The sequence below is a fragment of the Syngnathus acus genome, chromosome 9 (assembly GCF_901709675.1).
Source record: "Syngnathus acus chromosome 9, fSynAcu1.2, whole genome shotgun sequence".
NCBI lineage: Eukaryota > Metazoa > Chordata > Actinopteri > Syngnathiformes > Syngnathidae > Syngnathus > Syngnathus acus.
In genome coordinates this window covers 18,248,589-18,273,197 of record NC_051094.1, presented here as the reverse complement: position 1 = coordinate 18,273,197, position 24,609 = coordinate 18,248,589, and the positions used below count along the sequence as shown (strand labels likewise).

General features: G+C 41.5%; 1 protein-coding gene and 1 long non-coding RNA gene across 6 annotated transcripts in view; one reads left to right on the top strand and one right to left on the bottom strand.

Moving 5' to 3' along the window:
• Positions 1 to 24,609, bottom strand: part of rad17 (RAD17 checkpoint clamp loader component) — a 153,107-nt gene that overhangs the window by 86,069 nt on the left and 42,429 nt on the right. For all 5 annotated transcript variants that reach the window (XM_037259477.1, XM_037259478.1, XM_037259480.1 and 2 more), the window contains 2 exons: positions 22,420 to 22,552; positions 2,421 to 2,560 (listed from right to left, as the gene is read on the bottom strand). In XM_037259477.1, coding sequence (XP_037115372.1) covers positions 2,421 to 2,560; positions 22,420 to 22,552 — 273 coding nt within the window. The remainder of the gene's footprint in view (positions 1 to 2,420; positions 2,561 to 22,419; positions 22,553 to 24,609) is intronic.
• Positions 17,024 to 18,194, top strand: LOC119127557. The gene is made up of 2 exons (XR_005098842.1): positions 17,024 to 17,177; positions 18,029 to 18,194. It is a non-coding gene; the product is annotated as an uncharacterized LOC119127557 (long non-coding RNA).

Here is a 24,609-nt window from a genome sequence, read left to right as displayed (position 1 = left end):
GATTGTGTGTGATGTGAGTCACCCCGCTCACTCTTTGTTTGATCTTCTGCCCTCTGGGAAGAGGTACAGAAGCCTGCGCTCCCGCACCACCAGACTCACCAACAGCTTCATACTCCAGGCTGTTAGGATCCTGAACTCTCCCCCCCCTCCACCCTCGGCTGCATAACGTCCTGTACTTTTGCGCTATATTCTGACTGTATGCGCATTTGCTCCATTTTTGCTCCTCTTATTTATTTATTTATTTATTTATTTATTTATTTATTATTTATTCAGCGCTCTTATTCATTGTTTGTGCCTTCTTGTTTTTACTTTTTGTGCTGTTTACTTGTATGTACGTATATTGTGTAATTTGTCTTGTCACCGCGGGATAGTGGGAAACGTAATTTCGATCTCTTTGTGTGTCTTGACATGTGAAGAAATTGACAATAAAGCAGACTTTGACTTTGAATCTTGAATCTCTACTTTGCAGTTTGCACTGAATTCCTTTACAATGGCCAGGGATCAAACGCCCACCTCGAGACGACCACCGACTGGCACTGTGCGACACACATTAAGACAACTACAACTCCCAATTGACTGTTGAACGAGTGGTGGTGCATTAATACTGAAATAAATACTTTTTTTTTCTTCCTGCCGCAGTCGTGTGTAGCATCCTACCACCAGTTCTCTCTCTTTTCAAAAACTTTCTATGATTTTCGGTGTTATGACGACTATTGCCTCGTCAAGGGATTTTTTATGCGACCTAAAAGCCTGGTCCCAGGAAGGTGTGGTCCCACACTTGCCTGTGGAGGTGAAAAAGCACTATCGTGGCTGCAGAGCTGGCGCTAAGCGAGAGGATAAGCTAGGCGGCTCGTTGAGAAGTGGCATTTTAAGCCTCTTGTACCCTCCGTGATCCTGGCGAATGTCAACTCGCTGCAAAATAAGAAATGAGCTGGCTGCGCTGGTGATGACTGTGATGTCCTTCAGAGAGTGCAGCTTGCTGTGTTTCTGTGAGACGTGGCTAAGGGCGAGCATTTCGGGTACTAGCGTTGAGCTACCGGGCTTCAGCACGATCAGAGCCAACATAGACATCAAAACCTGTGAGAAGAGTAAAGGTGGTGGTCTCGCTCTGTATGTGAAAGTTAGGTGGTGCCACCCTGGGCATGTGAGCATCCAGACTCCCATCTGCTGCATGGACATTGAACTTTTGACGGTGAGCCTGCGTCCTTATTATCTGCCCAGGGAGTTCGGACAAGCTTTTGCTGCTCTTGTTTACGTTTCTCCACGTGTGGACACGGGAGAAGCGTGTGATTTCATCCACTCCGTGGTTACTGACCTGCAGACGCAGCACCCTGAGGCGCTGCTGTGAATCTCCAGGGATTAAGAGTGGGATCAAGGGCCTCCTGAATCGAAAGAAGCGGGCACTCATGGACGGTGATAAGCAGGCGCTCAAGCGAGTGCAGAGGGAGCTCAGGGCCCAAGTTCAAGGTGGCAAGCTCATTCTATAGGAAGAAGTTGGAACAGAAGCTGCAGCAGAACAGCATGAAGGAGGTGTGGGAGGGAATGAGGTTGATCACTGGCTGTGGTCGAAGGCAAGGTGTCCCCGTTAGTGGCGCTGTGGAGAGGGCGAACCATTTGAATGACTAACAAATTCGACAACACCCGCTTGTCTTCGCCCCCTAGATGTTTTATCATTCTGTTGTGGCGAGTGCCTTCTTCTTTACGGTGGTGTGCTGTATGGGGGGGGGGGGGGGGGGGGGGCAGCTTCAAAAAGAGGTATGCCTCCCGCCTGGACATAGTGAGGAAGGCGGGTTCTGTTGTGGGCACGGAGCTGCCTGGTCTGACGACTGTGGCAGAACAGCGGGTGTTGGCCAGGCTGCTGTCCATCAAAGACAATCCTGTCCACCCGCTGTACAGTCACTGGGCAGAGGAGTTGCTTCAGTGACAGGCTGTGAGGTTAATTTCTTCCCCTTGAGGAAGAAAGGCTGAGGGGTTCATTTCTTACCCGAATCGTGAGACTTTTTAACTCGTCGCAGGGGTTAGGGGCGCGTTCACAGTCATGACACTGTTTATTGTTTATTTATTTGATCTATTTAATTATCATTATTATTATTATTAACCTATTTATTTGATCTAATCAGATCTATTCTCCTGTTGTCATTTTTGTCATGTCAATTGTTTATAGTCTATCTGTTTATGTCTTTAACTGCTGGCTCCTGAATATCCCCTCGCAATCAATGAAGTACCTACCTACCTACTTACCCAAAGGCTCGTGTATTAAATGAATTGCCAAAGACGAAAAGGATATGTTAATTTTAATTATAGTTTTCATTTTTATTGCACCTGGATTTTGTTGAGGAAAATGTTTATTAGTTTTTTTCATTGGTGGAAAGGAGTAATCTTGATAAGAAAAGTAATGAAGGATTTATTCCAGCACGTACCTCAACCAAGATCAGGGGCCTGCCTGTAGAACTTGTATCACCCACCATCTTTAGGCAGTTGTACTTGTTGGCCCTCAGGAGAAACTCTTGGAATTGGGCAGACTGGGAAGTACCGGATAGGACTGTTGTCCTGTCTAACACTTAACAGAGATAAAGCAAAATCAGCCTTAATAAAAAACACGTAGATACACTGACACGACACTGTCAAAAGAAACCATATTTTTCCATAAAAAATGTTTCCAATTTTGAATAGTCGAAGTCCCAGATATAGATATTGGGATGATGCGAGCCTTATTTATGAATGAATGAATCTTTATTTCGAACATGATTTAAAGAATAAAAAACAATAAAAACAAACAACAAAAAACAAACAACAAACAATATACATCACTGTTTGAAAAGGAGTAGGAAGAAGCCTAAGCTTATCATGTCCTAACCCTATCCATCACTTAATTCCAAGTGAGAACATTAAACTACAAAAGAACAAGCGAAAACAACAAAAACAGCTTATAATCCAAAACGTTTGATAGTAGTCACCTTCATTTTCCTCTTTTCAGTAATTAGCAATTATCATTCCTTTACACATTTCTTTTTAAATAGAACTATATTTCTGCTTTCCTTCATTTTATCTCCTAGCCCACAGGTGTCAAACTCAAGGCCCGGGGGCCAGATACGGCCCGCCACATCATTTTATGTGGCCCGCGAAGACAAATTGTGCATCAAATTCGTGTATCATTACTAGAATTGCAAATTGTCTTCACTTTTAATAATATATATATTTTTTAATATTTGACCAGTTTTTACTCGTCTGATTTGAAAACGAGTTATTTGTTTTGTAGCTTTTACTGTATATAATATGAGGTGCTCAAACGTTTATTTGGGTTGACAGTCATAATGGCCCTCCGAAAGAAGCTATGACTACAATGCGGCCCACGTAAAAAATGGACCTAGCCCATTCCACACAGTTACTCCATAGGATGATATGCACCTGCTCCTGAGATTGGTGCGAGCATACCCCTTATCAAAGTTACATTTTCCTCTCAAATTATGTCCCTTATCTTTTTCAACAAATACTTTTTTAATGTTCCCTGGGAGTTTTTGAGTCTTTGCTCGATACATTATCTGTGCCAGTCTAAATTTGAATAAGTCCATTAGCTTTAAAACGTTTGATTTTAAACACAAATTATTTGTATGATCTCGAAATCCAACCTTGTGTACAATTCTCATAGTTTTTTTCTGTAGTATAATTAATAGTTTTAAAGTGCTTATGCATGCATTTCCCCATATCTCCACACAGTAAGTCAAATATGGTAAGACAAGACAACACAATACAGAGTGTACAACATGCTTCGCTCCAGAATATGTTTTGCACTGCACAATACTGCAATACTCCTTGCTACTTTGGTTCTAACGTATCTTATATGAGGTTTCCAACAGAATTTATTGTCTAATATTCCTCCTAAAAATTTGATCTCATAAACTTGTTCAATATTGACATTATCTATTGTTACTTGAACCTGTGTATCTATTTTACGGTTTCCTAATACCATCAGTTTTGTTTTGTCTACATTCAATGATAATTTATTAATGTCAAACCATATTTTTAGTTTGGACAATTCAGTTGTAATAGTCTCCAATAGTTTCTTTAAGTTATTTGCAGAACAGAAGATGTTGGTGTCGTCCGCAAAAATAATACATTTAAAGATAGTTGACACCTTACAAATATCATTTATGTACAAAATAAATAATATGGGGCCCAGCACTGACCCCTGAGGGACTCCACAGGTAATGTCTAGGCATGATGATATATGATTACCCCTCTTAACAAACTGTTGTCTATTAGTAATGTAACTTTTTAACCAGCTCAATGCTACACCTCTCATCCCATATCTTTCCAATTTATACAATAAAATGTTATGGTCAATGGTATCAAAAGCTTTTTTCAAATCAATAAATACTCCTACCGCATATTCCTTATTGTCAATACAGTTAGTTATTTCTTCCGTCTAATCCATTAGTGCCATAGTTGTTGATCTATTTGTTCTAAATCCATATTGACTGTCAGCAAGTTGTGTATCTTAGTGAAGCTAACCAGTCACACAATGAAAAGCTTCTCCAAGATTTTAGAGAATTGACATACTAGAGAAACAGGTCTATAATTTGTAAAGAGATGTTTATCTCCTGTTTTATACAGTGGGATAACCTTCGCCGTTTTCATTTTGCTTCGGAAGGTACCTGTTTTAAAGGACAAATTACAGATGTATGTCAGATGTATGTCCATCAACAACTTCCTTAATTAAGGCCATATCAACATCATTCCCATCTGTAAATGTTTTATTTTTGCATGATTTTATAATAGCTAAAACTTCTTTCTCATCAACCGCTCTCAAGAACATTGAACTTGGATTCATTTCAACACCATCTCCCTACTACTCTCGCCTGCTCTATCGACGGGTCACTGATACCCTCAGCCAATTTCGGTCCTACATTCACAGAAAAATACATTCAAATCATTGACCACATCTTCCATATTGTTTATGGTCTTGTCATTATCCATGAAGTGTTCAGGATACTTTGTGTTAGCAGCTCCTTTCCGGATAATACCTCCCGTATCCCTTTACTATTGTTTCTATTTTTCTCTATTAACTTGCTGTAGAATTCCTTCTTGCACCTCCTCATAATTTGCGTCATCGTATTTTTATATCTTTTGTACTTAATTTCTGTCTCTATGGTTCTATGCTTTATAAATTCTCGATACATAGAATTTTTCTTTTTACTGGCATTTTCTAGACCTTTTGTGATCCATGGGGACTCTGTATACTTATGCTTCCTAATGCATTGCTTTAGTGGGCAGTTTTTATCATACAATGACAAATCTTTCTAGGAATATATCCTATGCTATTATGTCTATATTACACTCATTATACACACAATTCCAGTCTTCCGTCAATAGATCTGCTCTGAAAGCACTCAGGGATTCTGTGGTCAAGTGCTCATTCAGGTATCGGATCCTCTCAGCATTTTCTTTTGTTTTAACAGTGCCGTTTTATGTCTTCGGTTTGCAAATCTCAGTATTACAGCAGGTTTGTCGCCCGTCTTTCTCTGCGGGAGTGGGTGCCCGTCCAGTTCTATGCCCTTGGACAGGAAAAAGGCTGTCACCTGTTGCTCGGCCTGGTTTGTCTAATCGAAACCCGCCACCGCCCGGGCAAATGACCAGGGTTTAATCTCAAGTCCAGTGACAATTATGTCGTTCAATCTTGTGTACTGCTCGAGGTCCGACACTCGATTTTCCAAATGTGCGATTGTTTTCTCCTTCTCATTGAGTTGTAGTCGTAGTGTTTTAACTTCTTCAACCAAGTTGAGAATTGTTTTCTGCTCTAGTCTGACGGCCTCCATCTCCGCAGTCAGAAAATCGAGCGCTTCCTTAAGCTCTTTTTCCACTTTCGTTGGCATGGTAAAAAGGTGGTAGAAAGAGTGTCCAACAGAGTTTCAACACTGGCTCAGAGGCGCCGTGATGGCAGCGCGTCCAGGCTAGGTAGAAAATATTGCTCCAAGCGTATTTTCTTTTCACTCAAGATCCTTGGTTTTTTTAATTCCACTCCACGTTAGTTTCTTTCACTCTTGAAATCTGCTGCGTGGCGAGCGTTAGCTGCGTGGCGAGCGTTAGCTGCGTGGCGAGCGTTAGCTGCGTGGCGAGCGTTAGCTGCGTGGCGAGCGTTAGCTGCGTGGCGAGCGTCAGCTGCGTGGCGAGCGTCAGCTGCATGGTGAGCGTTAGCTGCGTGGCCTTATTTAAATGTATCAAGGTCTCTCAAAGCCTGCTACTATAATACCAGCCACTATAAATGGCATGCCACACTGACAGAACATTTTTTATCTGTGAAGTGCATTACTCCCTATTCTCTCATATTACCATTAAGATGGGATTTCTATAAGTGTACATATGTTTATAGCAGGGATGAGAATGGCAAATGTGAAAAAACACGGAAAAGTAGCGGGGGGATTATATATATATATATATACCGTATTTTCCGCACTATTAGGCGCACCTAAAAACTTACATTTTACTAAAAAAAACACAGTGCGCCTTATAATGCAGAGCGCCTTATATATGGATCAATTGATGAATTTGTTGATCCATACTGGTTGTACACAGTGCTCTGCCAAAATGTTTCAGTACGTTTTAGTACGACTAGTAAATTACAAGGTCGCATCGCTTCCCAACATTACGGCAACTATAGTCAGGGGGCGTCACCGAATAGCTGTTGTACCCGCGAGGCTATTTCATTTAAAAATAGGCTGCTCCGTTAATGTTTCGAGTAAATTTACGGATTGATATGGAAGGGAAACATTGGTAAGCAGTACCAATGTGTTAGATCGAACTTTAGTCAGTTCCGATCATTTTATAGGAGATCGTTTGAGAAACGCGATTGTTTACACTTTGCTGAGGCTCATGGGAGATTGCGAGCTGAGGCTCATGGGAATTTGCGGATGGCTAATGCTATAACGATAGCTGCTATACGCACCAGGCTATTTCATGTCAAAATAGGCTGCTCTGTTAATGTTTCGAGTAAATCTACGGATCAATATGGAAGGGAAACATAGGTAAGTAGTACCAATGCGTTAGATCGAACTTTAGTCAGTTCCGATCATTTTATAGGAGATCGTTTGAGAAACGCGATTGTTTACACTTTGCTGAGGCTCATGGGAGATTGCGAGCTGAGGCTCATGGGAATTTGCGGATGGCTAATGCTATAACGATAGCTGCTATACGCACCAGGCTATTTCATGTCAAAATAGGCTGCTCCGTTAATGTTTCGAGTAAATCTACGGATCGATATGGAAGGGAAACATAGGTAAGTAGTACCAATGCGTTAGATCGAACTTTAGTCAGTTCCGATCATTTTATAGGAGATCGTTTGAGAAACGCGATTGTTTACAGAGGGCTCGTTGGTTATTGGCTAGTGGATGCATACCGCAACCCTAGTCAACCTCAGTTTGTTGCAGTATAGCTTCTATTTTATGCGCCTTATAATCCGGTGCGCCTTATATATGGACAAAGTTTTAAAATGGGCCGTTCATTGAAGGTGCGCCTTATAATCCGGTGCGCCTAATAGTGCGGAAAATACGGTATTTATATATATATATATATATATATATATATATATATATATATATCATTGAAGATTCATTCTTTAACGATATCATGATAATAGACTAACTTTAGCTTACATGTAACATGTTACTTTCTAAGCCCACATGCTTGTAAAAGTAAAAACGTACCTTTGTGTTTTTTCGTTTCGATGTGCTCCTTAATGTTCCTAGCGCCGCGACCTCCATAGCTTATCACATCTTGACAAAGAATGCACAAAACCTTCCCCGGGACATCTAGTTTACGGTTACGTTCCGTCAGGCAGGTGGTTACGGACTGCGTTCCGAGTTGTAAGATGACGCTGCTCTCGAGCCATGCCCATCTGAAGCAGTTCTTGATCCCGTTCGACTTGTCTATTTCGCTGGCACGATCCTCGTCTTTTTTCTCTAAAACCTTGGCCATGCTGGCGAAAACTTTTGCTGATTGGGCAAATGAGTAGGCAAATGATATGACGAAAGTAGCGCCAAAATGCTGCCGAAAATAAGGCGGATGTTGTTGCAATACTGCTACCAGCCGCCCCCCCCCCCATATATAAAAACAATTTTCTCAACGGCTCTACACGATTCAAGAAAATGATACTTCAGACGGAAAAAAACACGGAAATCCGCGGATCCGCGGAAAATTCTCATCCCTGTTATAGGCTTTTATTAATCCCTTCGTCTCTTTTCACCTTCGCTAAATGAAGTCCGTGTTGCACATGGTTGTCCTGCTTCGTTCGTGACAGGCTGTCTGCCGCGCTTCCCGCGCTTGTCCGCAGTGACACACATTGCTCAGAGTGAAAATGATTAGAATAAAAAGTATATTAAGAAAAGATACAAGAGATACTTAAAAAAAGGTGGGGTACAAGCTGGGCTCAATTCAATTTTTCAAACCCAAACGGAGTACAAATAGACTCATGTGTATTTGTAAGTGTGCAATACAGCTATATTACAGCTCCGCGATTACAGCGTGTATTTAAACACCTTTCTCCCGGGACTTTTAAAGCGGTGAAGTAGCGCTTTCGCAAAAGGTAAAATGCTTAGTTGCGAGGGGTTACTGTAGTTGGTTTAAGTGTAACTGTAGCAATAATTTCACCGTTGCAAAATTGACATATCATCAGTCCAATTTGAATAAACCGCCCACGGTGGCTCAGTTTGCAAAAAAAAAAATAGTGGGGCATGAACAAGTTCCGGCCGCAAATCCATTGACACGACTATAAAGTCGATCATCGAACTGCGGCCTAGGGTGTCCTGGTGCCAAGTGCACACATGGACACCCTTATGTTTGAACATGGTGTTCATTATAGAAAATCCGTGTCGAGCACAGATGTCCAATAATAGAACACCGCTCGGGTTGAGATCGGGGGGGCCGTTCCTCCCAATCACGCCCTTCCAGGTCTCACTGTCATTGCCCACGTGACCATTGAAGTCACCCAGTAGAACGATGGAGTCCCCAGAAGGAGTGCTCTCCAGCACTTCCTCCAGGGACTCCAAGAAGGGTGGGTACTCTGAGCTGCCATTTGGTGCATAGACACAAACAACAGTCAGGACCCATCCCCCCACCCAAAGGCGGAGGGAGGCTACCCTCTCGTTCACCGGGGTGAACCCCAATGTGCAGGCGCCCAGCCGGGGGGAGCAATAAGTATACCCACACCTGCTCGACGCCTCTCACCGTGGGCAACTCCAGAGTGGAAGAGAGTCCAGCCCCTCTCGAGAGGGCTTGTACCGGAACCCAAACTGAGTGTGGAGGCAAGTCCTATGTCTAGTCGGAACTTTTCTGCCTCGCACACCAGCTCGGGCTCCTTTCCAGCCAGAGAGGTGACATTCCATGTCCCAAGAGCCAGCTTCTGCAGCCGGGGATCGGACCGCCAAGGTCCCTGCCTTTGGCCGCCGCCCAGCTTACACTGCACCTGACCCCTTTGGCCCTTCCCACAGGTGGTGAGCCCATGGGAAGGGGGACCCACGTTTCCTTTTCGGGCTGTGCCCGGCCGGGCCCCATGGGCGAAGGCCCGGCCACCAGGCGCTCGACTTTGAGCCCCCCCTCCAGGCCTGACAACATGGCTCCTAGGATCATAGGGGCACGCAAACCCCTCCACCACGATAGGTTGACGACTCACGACGACTCACGACTCAGCAATACTCAGCTGTCCCCAGCTGGGCATTTGGTTGCAAATGTAGCATGTCGCATCTCAAAGCGGCGCTTGATATTCATGCAATTTTGTCATTGCATATGAGGCACGTAGCAGAGCCTCTTCTCTCCACAAATGCGAATTCTTCGGTCCACTCACTCTGAAATATTCGGTAATCGTCATCTGTTTTTCTCTTCGTTATCTTTCTTGCTTGCCTGGCACACACCAGCTAGCTAGCTTAAATTTTAAATAAAGTGGATGGAATTTTACCTCTCACGACCCTGTAGGCACCGTATTGTCTAATAAAAAAATCACGTTTTTTTTGTCCGACCTGGCGTCATCCTTCTGTACACCGAAGGGCAACTGGGATTGGCTGATATGACGCAACCGTGGATTTCAGCGGTAGAAAACAGATGGGATGGATTGCAAACGTGGTCATTTTATATTTTGAAAGCTAATTTAACATTTTGATTTCAGTAGGTCTATTTCTTACTTTGATAATATAACAAAATTATTTATGACTTCAATTGTGTATACCCGACCCCTGGGAGGGAGGCATGGATGGATGGATGGATGGATGGATGGTCTTTCACTTTTACAGCGCTTTCCACACGTTAAGGCCTTCAAAGCAATTTACACTGAATTCCCCATTCACCTACTGAAGATGCAACACTTCGACAGGGTCACAATAGGATCACACATATTTGGAGATGTTTTTTAACGATTTATTTTAATTTGTACCGCTTCTCCTTATGAATGTTCCGGGCATGCTAGCCTACCCCAACTGACCTTAAGCAGTAGGTGAAGTACACCCTGAACTGGTTGCCAGCCAATTACAGACAAACAACCAATCACACTCACACCTAGGGACAATTTTGAGTGCTCAATTGGCCCATTATGCATGTCTTTGGAAAGTGGGAGGAAACCGGAGTACCCGAAGGAAACCCACACAACGTTGAGGCCGTCTTTGCTTGGTCTCATTTTTTAGATTACAAAAACCTGGCAATTGTATAAGGGTGTGTGGACTAATTACAGGATTTGTAATTAATTAATCTAATCAATTGCATTTTAATCTCATATCTGGTAAAAGTCCCCAATAAAAATTTTAATTGTAGGACATTACAAAATAGTAGTGCATGACTAATTGGTTGAATACACCAAGAGAAAATTTGAAACCCATGTTTTTATTGGTAATGTTTGCTTCATAAATTAAGTACCGTTTTTTTCCATGTATAATGCGCGAAATTTAACTAATTTATTGTCCTAAAATCTTGGGTGCGTATTATACATGGGTACAACAATTTTTGAAGAAAATCTCCCTCGAAATAAAACTTGAAATCACCTTTCTTCTTGTTTGTTGTCAATCGCGCAGCGCATTCAGCCACCCTGCCCAACACACTTAGTCAGTAAAATTCATAATTGACGACACATCGTTTGATGGGATGATGCAATCCTTGATGGTGTGTTATTGTCAAATATTGTTTGTTTTTTAATCTCCATCGCAGACCCCATATATCATATGGAGGCCGCCATTACAGATGCGCAGAACGGATGCGCAAGACACGTCAGCTATATAAAGAGCGAGAGTTGAGTTTTCGTCCTCTTAGTTTCAATTCACAGTTTAATTAGCAGTAGTTCGGCAAATAACGAAATGCGTATTACAGGTAATATTTTATTTCACAACACTTTGCCTTGTTCCTTTCGTCTCTGCTGTTCACTTCAAACACGCTCCATACGAACACAATGCTCTCGTATCAGACGCTTGCTCGATCACCTGCTCGTTTGCTGTCACAATGTACCCTACACAAATCCGAAACATTTGTTGCGGCTCCGAGTCACGACGAGGGGCAAGTTTTGGTTTCCAAGGGTGTTTTTATTCCTCTTCAACTTCTCTCCCATACAGAGCCGCCTTTTTCACATGTCCGCACGTCACTTTCCTCTCTTTTCATTTTAACCTAACTGATCGCGGTGGTGCCTTTCTGGGCAGTCGGAGAAATCAACGGCAACAAAAAAAACACATCCAGCCTAGTTAAGAAATCACCAGAAAGATCACCATGACAATTGTGAACACACAGAAAGATAATAAATAACTGGAACATCACTCAAATATTGGTGATCCCGTTGAGAGTCTCACATATTTCTTCGCTATCGAGTTTGCTACCGCATGCGCAGTGATACTGACCGGCAGAATAACATCCGGTTGTTCCCAAAGATGATCTTTTTTCTGAAATAATTTTACGTTTACGGACTTAAGTAAGTCAAAATTTGGGTGCGTATTATACATGGGTACAGGCTTTTTTCCAGCATCGACATGCCATTTTTAGGGTGCGTATTATACACGGGGGCGTATTATACATGGAAAATTACGGTATTAATTATCTTACTATTTTCAAAGAATTCATTTGCGAATCCGGCACTTATTCTTTTTCTTCTTGTAATTGAGTTTAAAATATTCCATGTGCTCTTTATATTATTTTTATTTGTTCCAACAGTTTACTATAATAATCTTTCTTACATTTTCTAAGAATTTCTGTTAGTTTATTTTTATATCTTTTATATTTAGTTTCTTTCTCCTCAGTTCTGTGTTTAATAAAGTCTTTATATAATTCATTCTTTTTTTTGCAGGCATTCAACACACCCCCAGTGAACCACGGGTTATCTGGTCGTTTTGAAGTTTTCTTTGGTTGCTGAATTGGACAGTTTTTATGATATAGAGTCAAAAAAGTATTTAGAAATAAATTATAGGCTGCATCAACATCCTCTATTTCATAAACATTCCTCCAGTCTTGAGCTATCAGATCATTTCTAAATGCGTTCAGAGTGCCATTTGTTCTTAATCTCCTTTGTATGTTTACTTTGCTATCGTCTAAGTTCCTATGTTTACATTCATGGATAACAAACACCGGCAGATGGTCAGTGATATCGTTTATTAATAATCCACTTTCTAAATTACTTGTCATATTATTAGTTAGAATATTGTCTATTACTGATGCCGAGTGGGTGGTAATTCTGCTTGGTTTGGTTATGCTTGGATATAATCCTTTACTATACATTGCATCTATAAAATCTTCTATTGCAGGTGGTTTATTTGGATTAAAGAAGTCTATATTATAGTCCCCACATAAAAAGGCTACCTTCTGCTCGGTGTTTGAAACCATGGCCTCAAATACTTCTTTGAAATTTTCAATACTAGAGTTGGGTGTTCTATAAACACAGCTAACCAATGACATTCTTCATTTTACCCAGATCAATTTCAACAGTAATACATTCACATAAGTCATCAATAACAGTTGTCATGCTTTCTACAATCCTATACTTTAACCTACTGTCTATATACAGTGCAACTCCTCCACTCTTTTTATTTGTCCTATTCACAAAGTTGAAATTATATCCTTATAATTCAAAATTGGTCCCTTTGTCGTGGCTAAGCCAACTCTCAGAAATGGCAATTATATTGAATTGCATGGTGTAATGATGTATATAGTTCTTAATCTTATCAAAGTTTGCGTATAAACTCCGACTGTTGGAGTGTATTATTGATATATCTTGCTCTAAGTTGAATTTCTCCTTGAATTGATTTTCAGTGTAGTAACAACAGTTGCTAGTTACAGAGTCAAAGAAATTGCTTTCCGGGTCTATATCTATATCCTGTATCTGCATGATAATTGTTTAAGGTATACGCAAACAGTCGTCTTCCCATCCACCCACACCCAAATTTGAGCACATACACACCCACAGCTCCACGTCCACACACACACGCACCCGCACACGCATACACACATATCATTTGTAATGGCAGCCAAATAGTTGAGACAATTTAACCAATATAAGTCCAGCAAAAAAGTTGCGTAATGGTGGTATAAAAATTCTGCAGGTGTATTTATGAAAAACAAGTCCAGTTATAGTTCATGGGGGATATTGAAAGAAAGTGTGATTGTGATAGTCAGTCGGCGTTCCTAGCCAAAAAAGAAAAATTACCAGTAATCCGGCAAGACACCTACTCCCCACTACCAAACCGTGCTCTTCAAGTGCAAAAAATGCATCCACAATATGAAAAAAAGAGTACCGTAATTTTCGGACTATAAGTCGCTCCGGAGTACAAGTCGCATCAGCCATAAAATGCCCAAAAAAGTAAAAAAAACCATATAAGTCGCTCCGGAGTATAAATCGCATTTGTACGTGGGGCCCTTCGTCATCCCGTGATCAATCTTTGTCCTTTTTGTAAACAACCGCCACGCCGCGTCGCGCTGCTGACGTCACTTGAAATTCAAATTACAGTAATCCCTTGCTACATCGCGGTTCGTTTATCGCGGTTTCACTTTTTTTGGGGGGGGGAAATATTTGAAAAAAACCACATAAGTCGCTCCTTATTATAAGTCGCCCCCCCCACCCAAACTATGAAAAAAAACGCGACTTATAGTCCGAAAATTACGGTACTTCCAAGATGAGTCCAGCGACAATAGGATTGAATTTTTTTTATAGTAATTCCAAAAAACAATTGGCGGAAGGATAGTTACAAAAATAATAATTCTTTTTTTAATTTTTTAAAGCACTGATCGGTTGGCACTTTTTAAATTTCGTTGTACATGTGTGACAATGACAATAAAGATCTATTCTATTCTATTCTAAATCTGGGCAGCAAGAGGATGTTCTATTCGGCTATGCAGTTTCATATTTCTCCAGGTCTTTGAGGTCCCGGATAAGCACTACCCTCACCTCCTCACCAAGTGAACCATTTGTGCGAATCCAGATTTTACAGTCTCTTGTCTATGTTGAATAGATTTTCTTTTATTTCTTCAGGACCCTCGCACGTTTGCCTATCTCGGCGTTCCTCTTCATAAGGTGTTTGTTCACATACACCTGTGTGTTCTTCAGTTTCCTTCCTTGTTTCAAAAGCTCCGTTTTGTGTCTTCTGTTTACAAATCTCAGAATGATGGTTCGCTCTGATTGTGCATTTCTTTTGGGAAGAGTATGGCAGGCAGCGATACTCTCCTTATGAATGGTGATGTCATTTCTGTTAAAGAACTGAATCACCTGTTCCTCCAGCGACTGCTTTTCTCCCTCAGTCAAGTCCTCCTCGTTGTTCTCTCCTCGGGTGACGTTGGAGTATGTGCGGTGTGTTGTTTTCAGACCGCTGATGATCACGTCCTCTTTCCGTGTATATTGCTCCAACTCGCCAACTCTCTTTTCCAACTTCGCAATTTTCTCGTCCTTCAGCGCGAGTAGTTTGTTTAGTTTCCTCACATCTTCAACCAGACCACTTATTTTTCCTACATTTTCCACCATTCTGTCCATTTTCTTTGCCAGGTCTTTCAAGGCCATCTTAATCTCGATTTTATCGTCGTCATCGTCGTCACTACCTTGGGACGCGCGCCTCCTCCTTCGCCGCCGGTCCGCCATCTTTCAATCAAGTCACTCCGGCGTTCTAAGAGAATCGCCTGGAGCTCAAGGTTTTGTTGATTCCTCGATCGAAGAACACAAGCGAGCTGGACGGCACAGCAGGGGCCCACACTGCGTCCTGATTCTGCTTACAATTTTGCTGATTTGAAGGCAAACGGGCGACAAGAGACAACTAGCACGCCATGCCGAGCGAAGCTCAACCAACCTTCTTCAGCAAAATGGGATGCCCAGGAAAATTAAATGCACACCTCTGTTTGTGTCAAGGGACTCTAAACTCATCAGCCCGTCAGTCGCTGATGAGTAGTGGTCGAGGGGGGTTGTAAATGGAATATGGTACAAAACCAAAAATAAACTTTTGTTTTAACATCCATATACAGTATTGTTGAAACACAATAATTGTCATCATATCAGTACTATTCATCCATCATACAACCACTCATGGAAACAGAAAAGTAATTCAGTCCAACTGCAGGTGAGCAAGATCTCAGGATTTCACAGCACTGCGCGCTGGCACTCATACGAAATGTGGTCGACTTCACGCAAAACACTACCGCTTTTTGTCCATATGGTGCCGCCATAATCCACGAAAACGTAATCTTATCTAAAATGCCTATAAAAACAATCTGATACAGACCACATATAGGCAAAACAAATTGTTATTGAGCTGCAGTGTGAACGTCTCCGGGGCCTCCTGCTGGTGGGACATGCAAGAAACACCACAACAGGGAGACATTCAGGATGCATCATAACTACAGTCGTATGCAAAAGTTTGGGCACCCCTGATCATTTTCAAGATTTTCCTTTATAAATCATTGGTTGTTCGAATCAGCAATTTCAGTTAAATATATTGATTGATTGAAACTTTATTGATCCCCGGGGGTGGGGAAATTCAGGCCCCAGCAGTATTTATACCACAGAGCGGGTATATAAAAAACACACAGATGACATGAGCGCAACTCAATAGGCTCCTATAAGGCTGCCACACAACGGCGCCACAAAAAAAGCCAATAAGTGCGAAAGTTAAAAGCCACCAAAGCAAAGCAACAAGACAAAGGAAAAAAGTGACAGCGGCCAACCAGCCCCCCTCAATACCAAAGAACACCCCAAAACACACAAAATAGTCTCCACGGGGTCCATAAACAGGTGTAAGGGCAGTCAAGTTCAACGCCGCCCAATGGACCGTGGTCGTGAATCGGTAAAACATAACAAAACAGGCAAGCGTGTGAGCAGCGCCCTGGGCACCCACTCAGGTCACATGCAGATGGTCACCATGAGGCTGGCACGGTGACCGTCGTTGGTTCCGAAGAGCACTAGGGAGCGGACCTCCCACAGGGGTCGCGGCTGCAAGGCCAAGGCGAGGGACCTGGTCAGCACCGGCCGGATGAGAAGGATGACCGTCGTCGAGTCACGCCGGTCCCGACCGATGTGCGCAGCCCGGCTCCCAGGAAAAAAAAAAAAATCCGATCCGAAGCGATCTGCACACGCCGAGGTGCGGTAGAAGGCACCAGCATCGCCGAATGGACAAATAGAAAGAAAAAGGAGAAAAGAAGGAAATGAAGTGGAAAAGGTCAAGGCAAAAGGAGGATTTTTCTGTTGGGGTACCCAAATGTATGCACCTGCCTACTTTTGTTCAAGTAATGATTGCACACTTTCTGTAAATCCTATAAACTTAATTTCTCTTCTCAAATATCACTGTGTTTGTCTGCTATATGATACATATTTAACTGAAATTGCTGATCCGAACAACCAATGATTTATAAAGGAAAATCTTGAAAATGATCAGGGATGCCCAAACTTTTGCATATGACTGTAGCTGTCCAAGCCATCATTTGTCTCCTCGTCTGACTTGACTCTGAGTCACTGTCAGATTACCGAGTTTCTCACTCTATTGCTAAAGTGTGGCTGATAAAAGAAAACGGATAAAAGATGATTGACATACAACATATATCTAACTTAATTTTCTCCAGAAACAAACAACTTTTTTCATTGTTGTTATATTGCAAGAACCATGTTTGTTGATGGATAATGTTTTATTTTTTTCAGATGAGATAACATTTATCCAAGATGTGGGGCACATACCAATGAAGAGGTTCCCTGTAAGGTACAGTTCCCATTCTATCTATTTTTAGCCTGGTTTAGGTGTACCCTTTGAATCACCATGATTTAATAAGTAAGCCCTTGCAAAAGCAGTCTGGTTAGAGCTAGAAATTCTGCAGAAAAACGCCTCCTGTATTTGTCCACGTCTACAAGATGTATGGTCTGTACATATATTATTATAAGTATTACTGGCAACTTTATAGTGTAATAGGACATATTCATGTACAAATAACTGACTGATCACGGCATATGGGATCAGCTACTAAGGGGAACTTGTTAGTTACTGCTAGTGTTTACCTGGTAGTTTCCTGCTGCTCCCACTCCATGACTGAAGGCATGCTGTTTTTAAAAGCTTTTTCATGTCAATTCCTGTTTGCATCTGATAAGTTTGCCTAACATGGAGCACCGTTTACAATGATTAATTATTTGTTTATTAATTAATTGTCAACTAATTGTTTATTTTTTTAATCAGATTACTCTGTTTTCCTGCTGACACCTACAATCTCTTTGTCATGCGCTTTTGTCTTCATTCCCCTTTTTGATTGAAGCACGTTCCCCTTTGGTTTTTTCCAATATTGTTCAATACATGTCAAAAGAAACAAAAGAAAAGAGCTACACATTCAAGTTACTCACTCCAATGACCAATCCACTAACTTCAGTGTGGTTAGCTCCGCCCGTCTTACACAATTATTCGTGCAAATAAACAGTTCCTCCGAAAACCATGGTACTCTCTGCAGCAGAGTAAACTAACTTTCCAGACAGTTGTTTTAAGAAATATAGCATATCACAAACCATTTGTCCAGTGAGACACGTGGTGTTTGTTTTTTCATCAATTCATTTTGTGTGCTTGTGCAGTTTAAAACTGGAGGCCTTAACAGACCAAGAAGTCCATCTAAAAATTGATAGTCTGGAGGACATTAAGGATCTACAGAAAGGATCGGTGGAGTGTCTATCAGCCAATCACCCGCAGTACCCAACAACCAGTGTCACGGAAAATGAGAAGACTATGATGATTGAAGAATACAACAGTGATTAACGCACATCCACACTGACCATAATGTGCATTTCTGGTATTTGTTTTTGTTATTAAGCTAAGAGTTTAGGCAGCTCAAGGACAAAAATTCATTGTGGTCTTAGCTTAATACGAAATAAATAGTTTACCGGCATTTAAATTAAGGGCTTCAAAGAAATAGCCCTTTATTTTGGAAGAGGACAATACCGTATTTTCCGCCCTAAAAGGCGCACCGGGTTATGAGGCGCACCTTCAATGAACGGCCCATTTTAAAACTTTGTCCATATATAAGGCGCACCGGATTATAAGGCGCATAAAATAGAAGCTATACTGCAACAAACTGAGGTTGACTAGGGTTGCGGTATGCATCCACTAGCCAATAACCAACGAGCCCTCTGTAAACAATCGCGTTTCTCAAACGATCTCCTATAAAATGATCAGAACTGACTAAAGTTCGATCTAACGCATTGGTACTACTTACCTATGTTTCCCTTCCATATCGATCCGTAGATCTACTCGAAACATTAACAGAGCAGCCTATTTTGACATGAAATAGCCTGGTACGTATAGCAGCTATCGTTATAGCATTAGCCATCCGCAAAGTCTCGAGCCTCAGCTCGCAATCTCCCATGAGCCTCAGCAAAGTGTAAACAATCGCGTTTCTCAAACAATCTCCTATAAAATGATCGGAACTGACTAAAGTTCGATCTAACGCATTGGTACTACTTACCTATGTTTCCCTTCCATATCGATCCGTAGATTTACTCGAAACATTAACAGAGCAGCCTATTTTGACATGAAATAGCCTGGTACGTATAGCAGCTATCGTTATAGCATTAGCCATCCGCAAAGTCTCACGAGCCTCAGCTCGCAATCTCCCATGAGCCTCAGCAAAGTGTAAACAATCGCGTTTCTCAAACGATCTCCTATAAAATGATCGGAACTGACTAAAGTTCGATCTAACGCATTGGTACTACTTACCTATGTTTCCCTTCCATATCGATCCGTAGATTTACTCGAAACATTAACAGAGCAGCCTATTTTGACATGAAATAGCCTGGTACGTATAGCAGCTATCGTTATAGCATTAGCCATCCGCAAAGTCCCACGAGCCTCAGCTCGCAATCTCCCATGAGCCTCAGCAAAGTGTAAACAATCGCGTTTCTCAAACAATCTCCTATAAAATGATCGGAACTGACTAAAGTTCGATCTAACGCATTGGTACTACTTACCTATGTTTCCCTTCCATATCGATCCGTAGATTTACTCGAAACATTAACAGAGCAGCCTATTTTTAAATGAAATAGCCTCGCGGGTACAACAGCTATTCGGTGACGCCCCCTGACTACAGTTACCGTAATGTTGGGAAGCGATGCGACCTTGTAATTTACTAGTCGTACTAAAACGTACTGAAACATTTTGGCAGAGCACTGTGTACAACCAGTATGGATCAACAAATTCATCAATTGATCCATATATAAGGCGCACTGGACTATAAGGCGCACTGTCGGCTTTTGAGAAAATTTTAGGTTTTTAGGTGCGCCTTTTAGGGCGGAAAATACGGTATTTATTTTCTATAACATCTATATTGTTATCTTGGAACAGAGCAGCTTTAAAGATACGTTCCTTCGTATTTCCTGACTTATCGTCCTTCATGTTCCTTCAAGGTTAAAAGTCCTGCAACATTGCAAATCCGCATTATCCACTTTGTTAGCAATAAATTCACCTCATTGTTGTGCATGCATCTACCAATTATGCAGTGATTCAAGTGCTGTAGTTTATGGAATAGGTTTCACAGCCAACATGCTTTCTGACACTGAAATGACTCGCATTATATTCACCCCATAACTACTAGGATATCTTAAATTAATTTAATCAGTTTACTGTTAATTTTGCCCTAGACTGAGTTCATGATTCGAAACTGAATCAGTTGTAGGAGTATTGCGTTCATGTATGTGATTATTATTTTAAGTTGGTCTGGGTAGGAAATGTTTCACAGGTTTATGTTACATTATCAGATACACTAACCAAGTATAAGCCAACCTTTTGTGTTTCCAGTTGAAACACAGCATTTTCTTTATTTGGTGTCGGTTCTAGAGAAGCGACTTTTTTTCATGTTATTTCTTGTTATACCTTTCTAGCAAGAGGTTTTATTTAGCTAGCTTCCCTCAATTGCACTTGAATTAATGATATGAATAAACACTTCAGAAAAAGAAAATTTGAAACCTTGCTCATTGTTGACATACTGTTCTTTGTTTCGCTCACCATCACAGCCACACCCTTTATTTCAATATTTACTCATCAATGTGAAACTTTTAAACAAATGTTTGGTAGGTAGGGAGGGAGAGAGGGTGGGAGAGATGCAGATATGCAATAGTTATGTAACTTGTAAAACATGCAAAATATTATGAATAAATAATTAAATACACAAACAAATAGGCAGTATAAACATCAGGCATGACAAAAACGACAAACAGAGATGAGATCTGCAGTAGATGCAATAGTTGCCCGTGATTAAATGAATACCGTATTTTCCGCACTATTAGGAGCACTTAAAAATGTAAAATTTACTCGTAAAACCACAGTGCGCCTTATAATGCAGAGCGCCTTATATATGGATCAATTGATGAATTTGTTGATCCATACTGGTTGTACACAGCGCTCTGCCAAAATGTTTCAGTAGGTTTTAGTACGACTAGTAAATTACAAGGTCGCATCGCTTCCCAGCATTACGGCAACCGTGGTCAGGGGGCGTCACTGAATAGCTGTTGTACCCGCAAGGCTATTTCATTTCAAAACAGGCTGTTCCGTTAATGTTTTCGAGTACGTTTACGGATCAATATCCAACGGAATCATAAATAAGCAGCACCAATGTGTTAAATCAGTCTTTAGTCGGTTCCGATCACTTTTATGGGAGAGTGTTTGAGAAACGTGATTGTTTACAGGGGGCTGCCACGACACTTTGCTGAGGCTCATGGGAGTCTGCGAGCTGAGGCTCATGGGAGTTTGCGAGTGGCTAATGGTATAATGATAGCTGCTATACGCACGAGGCTATATCATCTCAAAATAGGCTGCTCCGTTAATGTTTCGAGTAAATTTACGGATCGATATAGAAGGGAAACATAAGTAAGCAGTACCAATGTGTTAGATCGAACTTTAGTCAATTCCGACCATTTTATAGGAGATAGTTTGAGAAACGCGATTGTTTACATGGAGCCGTCAAACTAGATCTGTGACGGGCTTTGTTGACGTTCAAGTGGCTGAACGTCTGCTCACACGTAGGTCGAGCCAAATTGTCCACTCTTTTTTTTAAACACTCGGCCCTCAGTGTCCACCTTTCTTTTCCTCGGGCCACTCATTTTAATGGAAGGATTCTAGGGGAAGGTTTGTGGGTGGCATTAGCGTAAAACTGTATCTGAAAGCTCAGCGCGCGAATTACGAGAATGCTGACGTCACAGCCCACACTCGAAAGTTCTCGTGTTTTGTTTTGTTATCTTTTGGGGTTTTTTTAAGATCCAGTAGAACACACTGCCTACTAAAACCAACCATAATACTATTATACTGTAGTTCCAGCTCCAAAATGTGAGCATCTCTTTAGACGTCAACGTGTTGAAAACGTAACTTGAAAAGAGTGACTCCTTATTTTATATTGTTTGTTAGAAGCAAATTGATTTAATAAACTTGCACCACAACTAAAACACAAAGGTGTGTCTGCTCTTTACTCTGTTGGGTGATGACAAATACGGTGGAGCCTCGGTTTTCGAACGCTCCTAAAGCAATGTGACAGTGAGCGCCCGGCGCGCTGCGGTTGCGCGATCAGACCAAATTAAGCTCCCTGCGCACTGAGGTCCACTTAAATTTTGGAAAGTCCATTAGGACTTTAAAAATATTTTCTAAATTTTAGCGACCGCTCTGTCACAATAATGCGACCAGCGCGGTGCAGTTGCGCGGTCGACGACGCGCTACGTTTGCACGTTCGGCGGTCCGCTGCAGTTGCGCGATCGGACAAAAATGCGCAAATGAAAAAATGCTTAAAAAAGGCGTTTTATTTTGCTTGGAATGGATTAATTTTTTTCCCATTATTTGTAATGGGGAAACATGATTCGGAATTCGAACAATTCACTTCTCGAACAACCTTCTGGAACGGATTGTGGTCGAAAACCGAGGCTCCACTGTATACCAAAAATTACGTATAACAATAAATTTGTACTTTGAGCCTCATTGTTAGCCTCACCTTGCTGACTACACCAGACCAGGTTAGGTGGGTTGATCCACTCCTGAATTCTGAAGCCCAGCTCGCGAGACAAAACGTGCATTGTAGCAGTCTTTCCACACCCCGATGGTCCTCTTAGAAGCAGTAGTCCACCCTGCCAGGAAAACAGGCAATATGTGGCAATGAGTGCATGCGCACATATACTGTGTGTGCATGTAAATGCATGCATGTATTTAGTAGTGTTCAGAAGATATTAAGATGAGGAACTATCTCCTCTCCTCCATGCCATCTACAATGAAGCCCTATCGACCAACATTACGACAGGCTGACAGGCTGCCAAAATGGTTTTACCACAGATCATCTCAATGGACAAAACTAGGTTCATAAAAGGAAGAAATTCCACCTCTAATATTAGAAGAAGCAATCAGAAGAAAAACATTTTTATTTTCCCCAAGGCAACCTTTTTTCATCCACGGCACACCTTTTCATTGGAAAAAATCTGTTAGGTGTTACACCATCTTCTGTATTAAAATTTGTTATATTACGAAAGACGTTGTGAACATGCTATTTGAATTAAGTCCTATTCTTATAGATGTATATATAGAGTGGAATAATTGAATACAAATACATAAATAAATAAACTGGGGTTTTTTTAAATCCAAAATAATCAACTTGACTTTGTTAACGGTTTTTGAATAGCTCTATAAATATTGCGACAATAAGAACAAAGTCACGTTTAAAGACACTGCTGTTCTGGCATGGCGGCAGAGTGGTGATCACAGTCAAGGTGCCATGACTTGACTGTGTATTTTATGTTGGTGAAAATGAACAATCCAGGTTCTCTGGTTGAAGTACATGCTGGGATTTCCATCAGTACACAAACGCACCACGGTCGTCAGAGCGTCACTGTTATCAAAAGCACACAGCAGCAAACTAAATATGTGTTGATGCAGAACAATCAGACCGACACAACATGAAATCTCAAGATTCTCCAATTAGCCATGCATGCGCGATTAGCAAGTGGATGACCGGGCCTTGCGCTAACTGACCAGTGGTTTGGCAATGCTATTTACAATTTGCTCCTTAATTAATATTGGAAAATTTCCCACGGCACAGCCGAATGTCTCTCATGGCACACCAGTGTGCCGCGGCACAGTAAACATCCTTTAAATATCTAAGTGTAGATGTTACACATACTTTGCCCTCATTCTTTCAGAGACAAAAGAAAAGAGCTAGACTTGCGCTTCCCAACTTCCTTTATTATCCATGCATGCATAAGGAGGTGACAATACTTGACATCTACCGTAATTTCCGGTCTATAAGCCGCTATTTTTTGCTCAAATTTTGAACCCTACGGTTTGTCGTCCAGTGCGCCGTATCTATGGATTTTTCGTGATTTTTGTGATGACTAGATCACTTATACATTCGTAAAAAGACTGTGGACCGGTGTCAGTAATGTCCGTCCATCCGCCAGGCAAATACTGCCGTATAAGTGACACAAAGAAGAGTCAGAACAAGATCAGGACGGACATTACTGAAGAAAGGAAGCTTTTATCCACAAACCCTCATTATGGGGGACAAAAGAAATGCATGTGATGCCACTTTTAAGTTAAAGGCAGTCAATTTGGCTCTTAACGTAGGAGCTGCAGCTGCTCATACATGCATTGTAGAGGTTTCTTCCGGTCATTAGGGGTCACTGGGCTATTGTTGATGACATCTTGTTGCGTCACCCTTTTCTTTCTTTATTTCCCGGTCACATCTACTCTGGAGCTATACTTGTAGCTTGCTAGTTTAATGTAACTTAGCGCTTTGTCCATGAATAAAATTAGCATGAACAGACCCTCATCACGGAAAATGCTAGAAGAAATGCATAAAAGCGACAACGAAAGAGACTGAGCAAGTGTGTGGCGAAGTATAGCTGACCCTATTCCAATCTGACACTGAGGAGGAAGACTTCAATGTTTCAGTGCACAGGAGGAAGATGAAGACGGCTCTCAGTAACTTTTACTGGTATTTTTTTTAACCAGCCCTGTTGGTGCTGTCTTACTGCCGCGTCTCAGTGACTTTTACCGGTATGTTTTTTTATCCAGCCCTATTAGTGCTGTGTTACTTCCGTGTTGCTGTGGTATTACTGCCGCGTCACAGGCAGTGTTTGGAAAGAAATGTTAAGGTATGTTATTAAAACTTTAAAAAGGCTTTCTGTGTACCGTC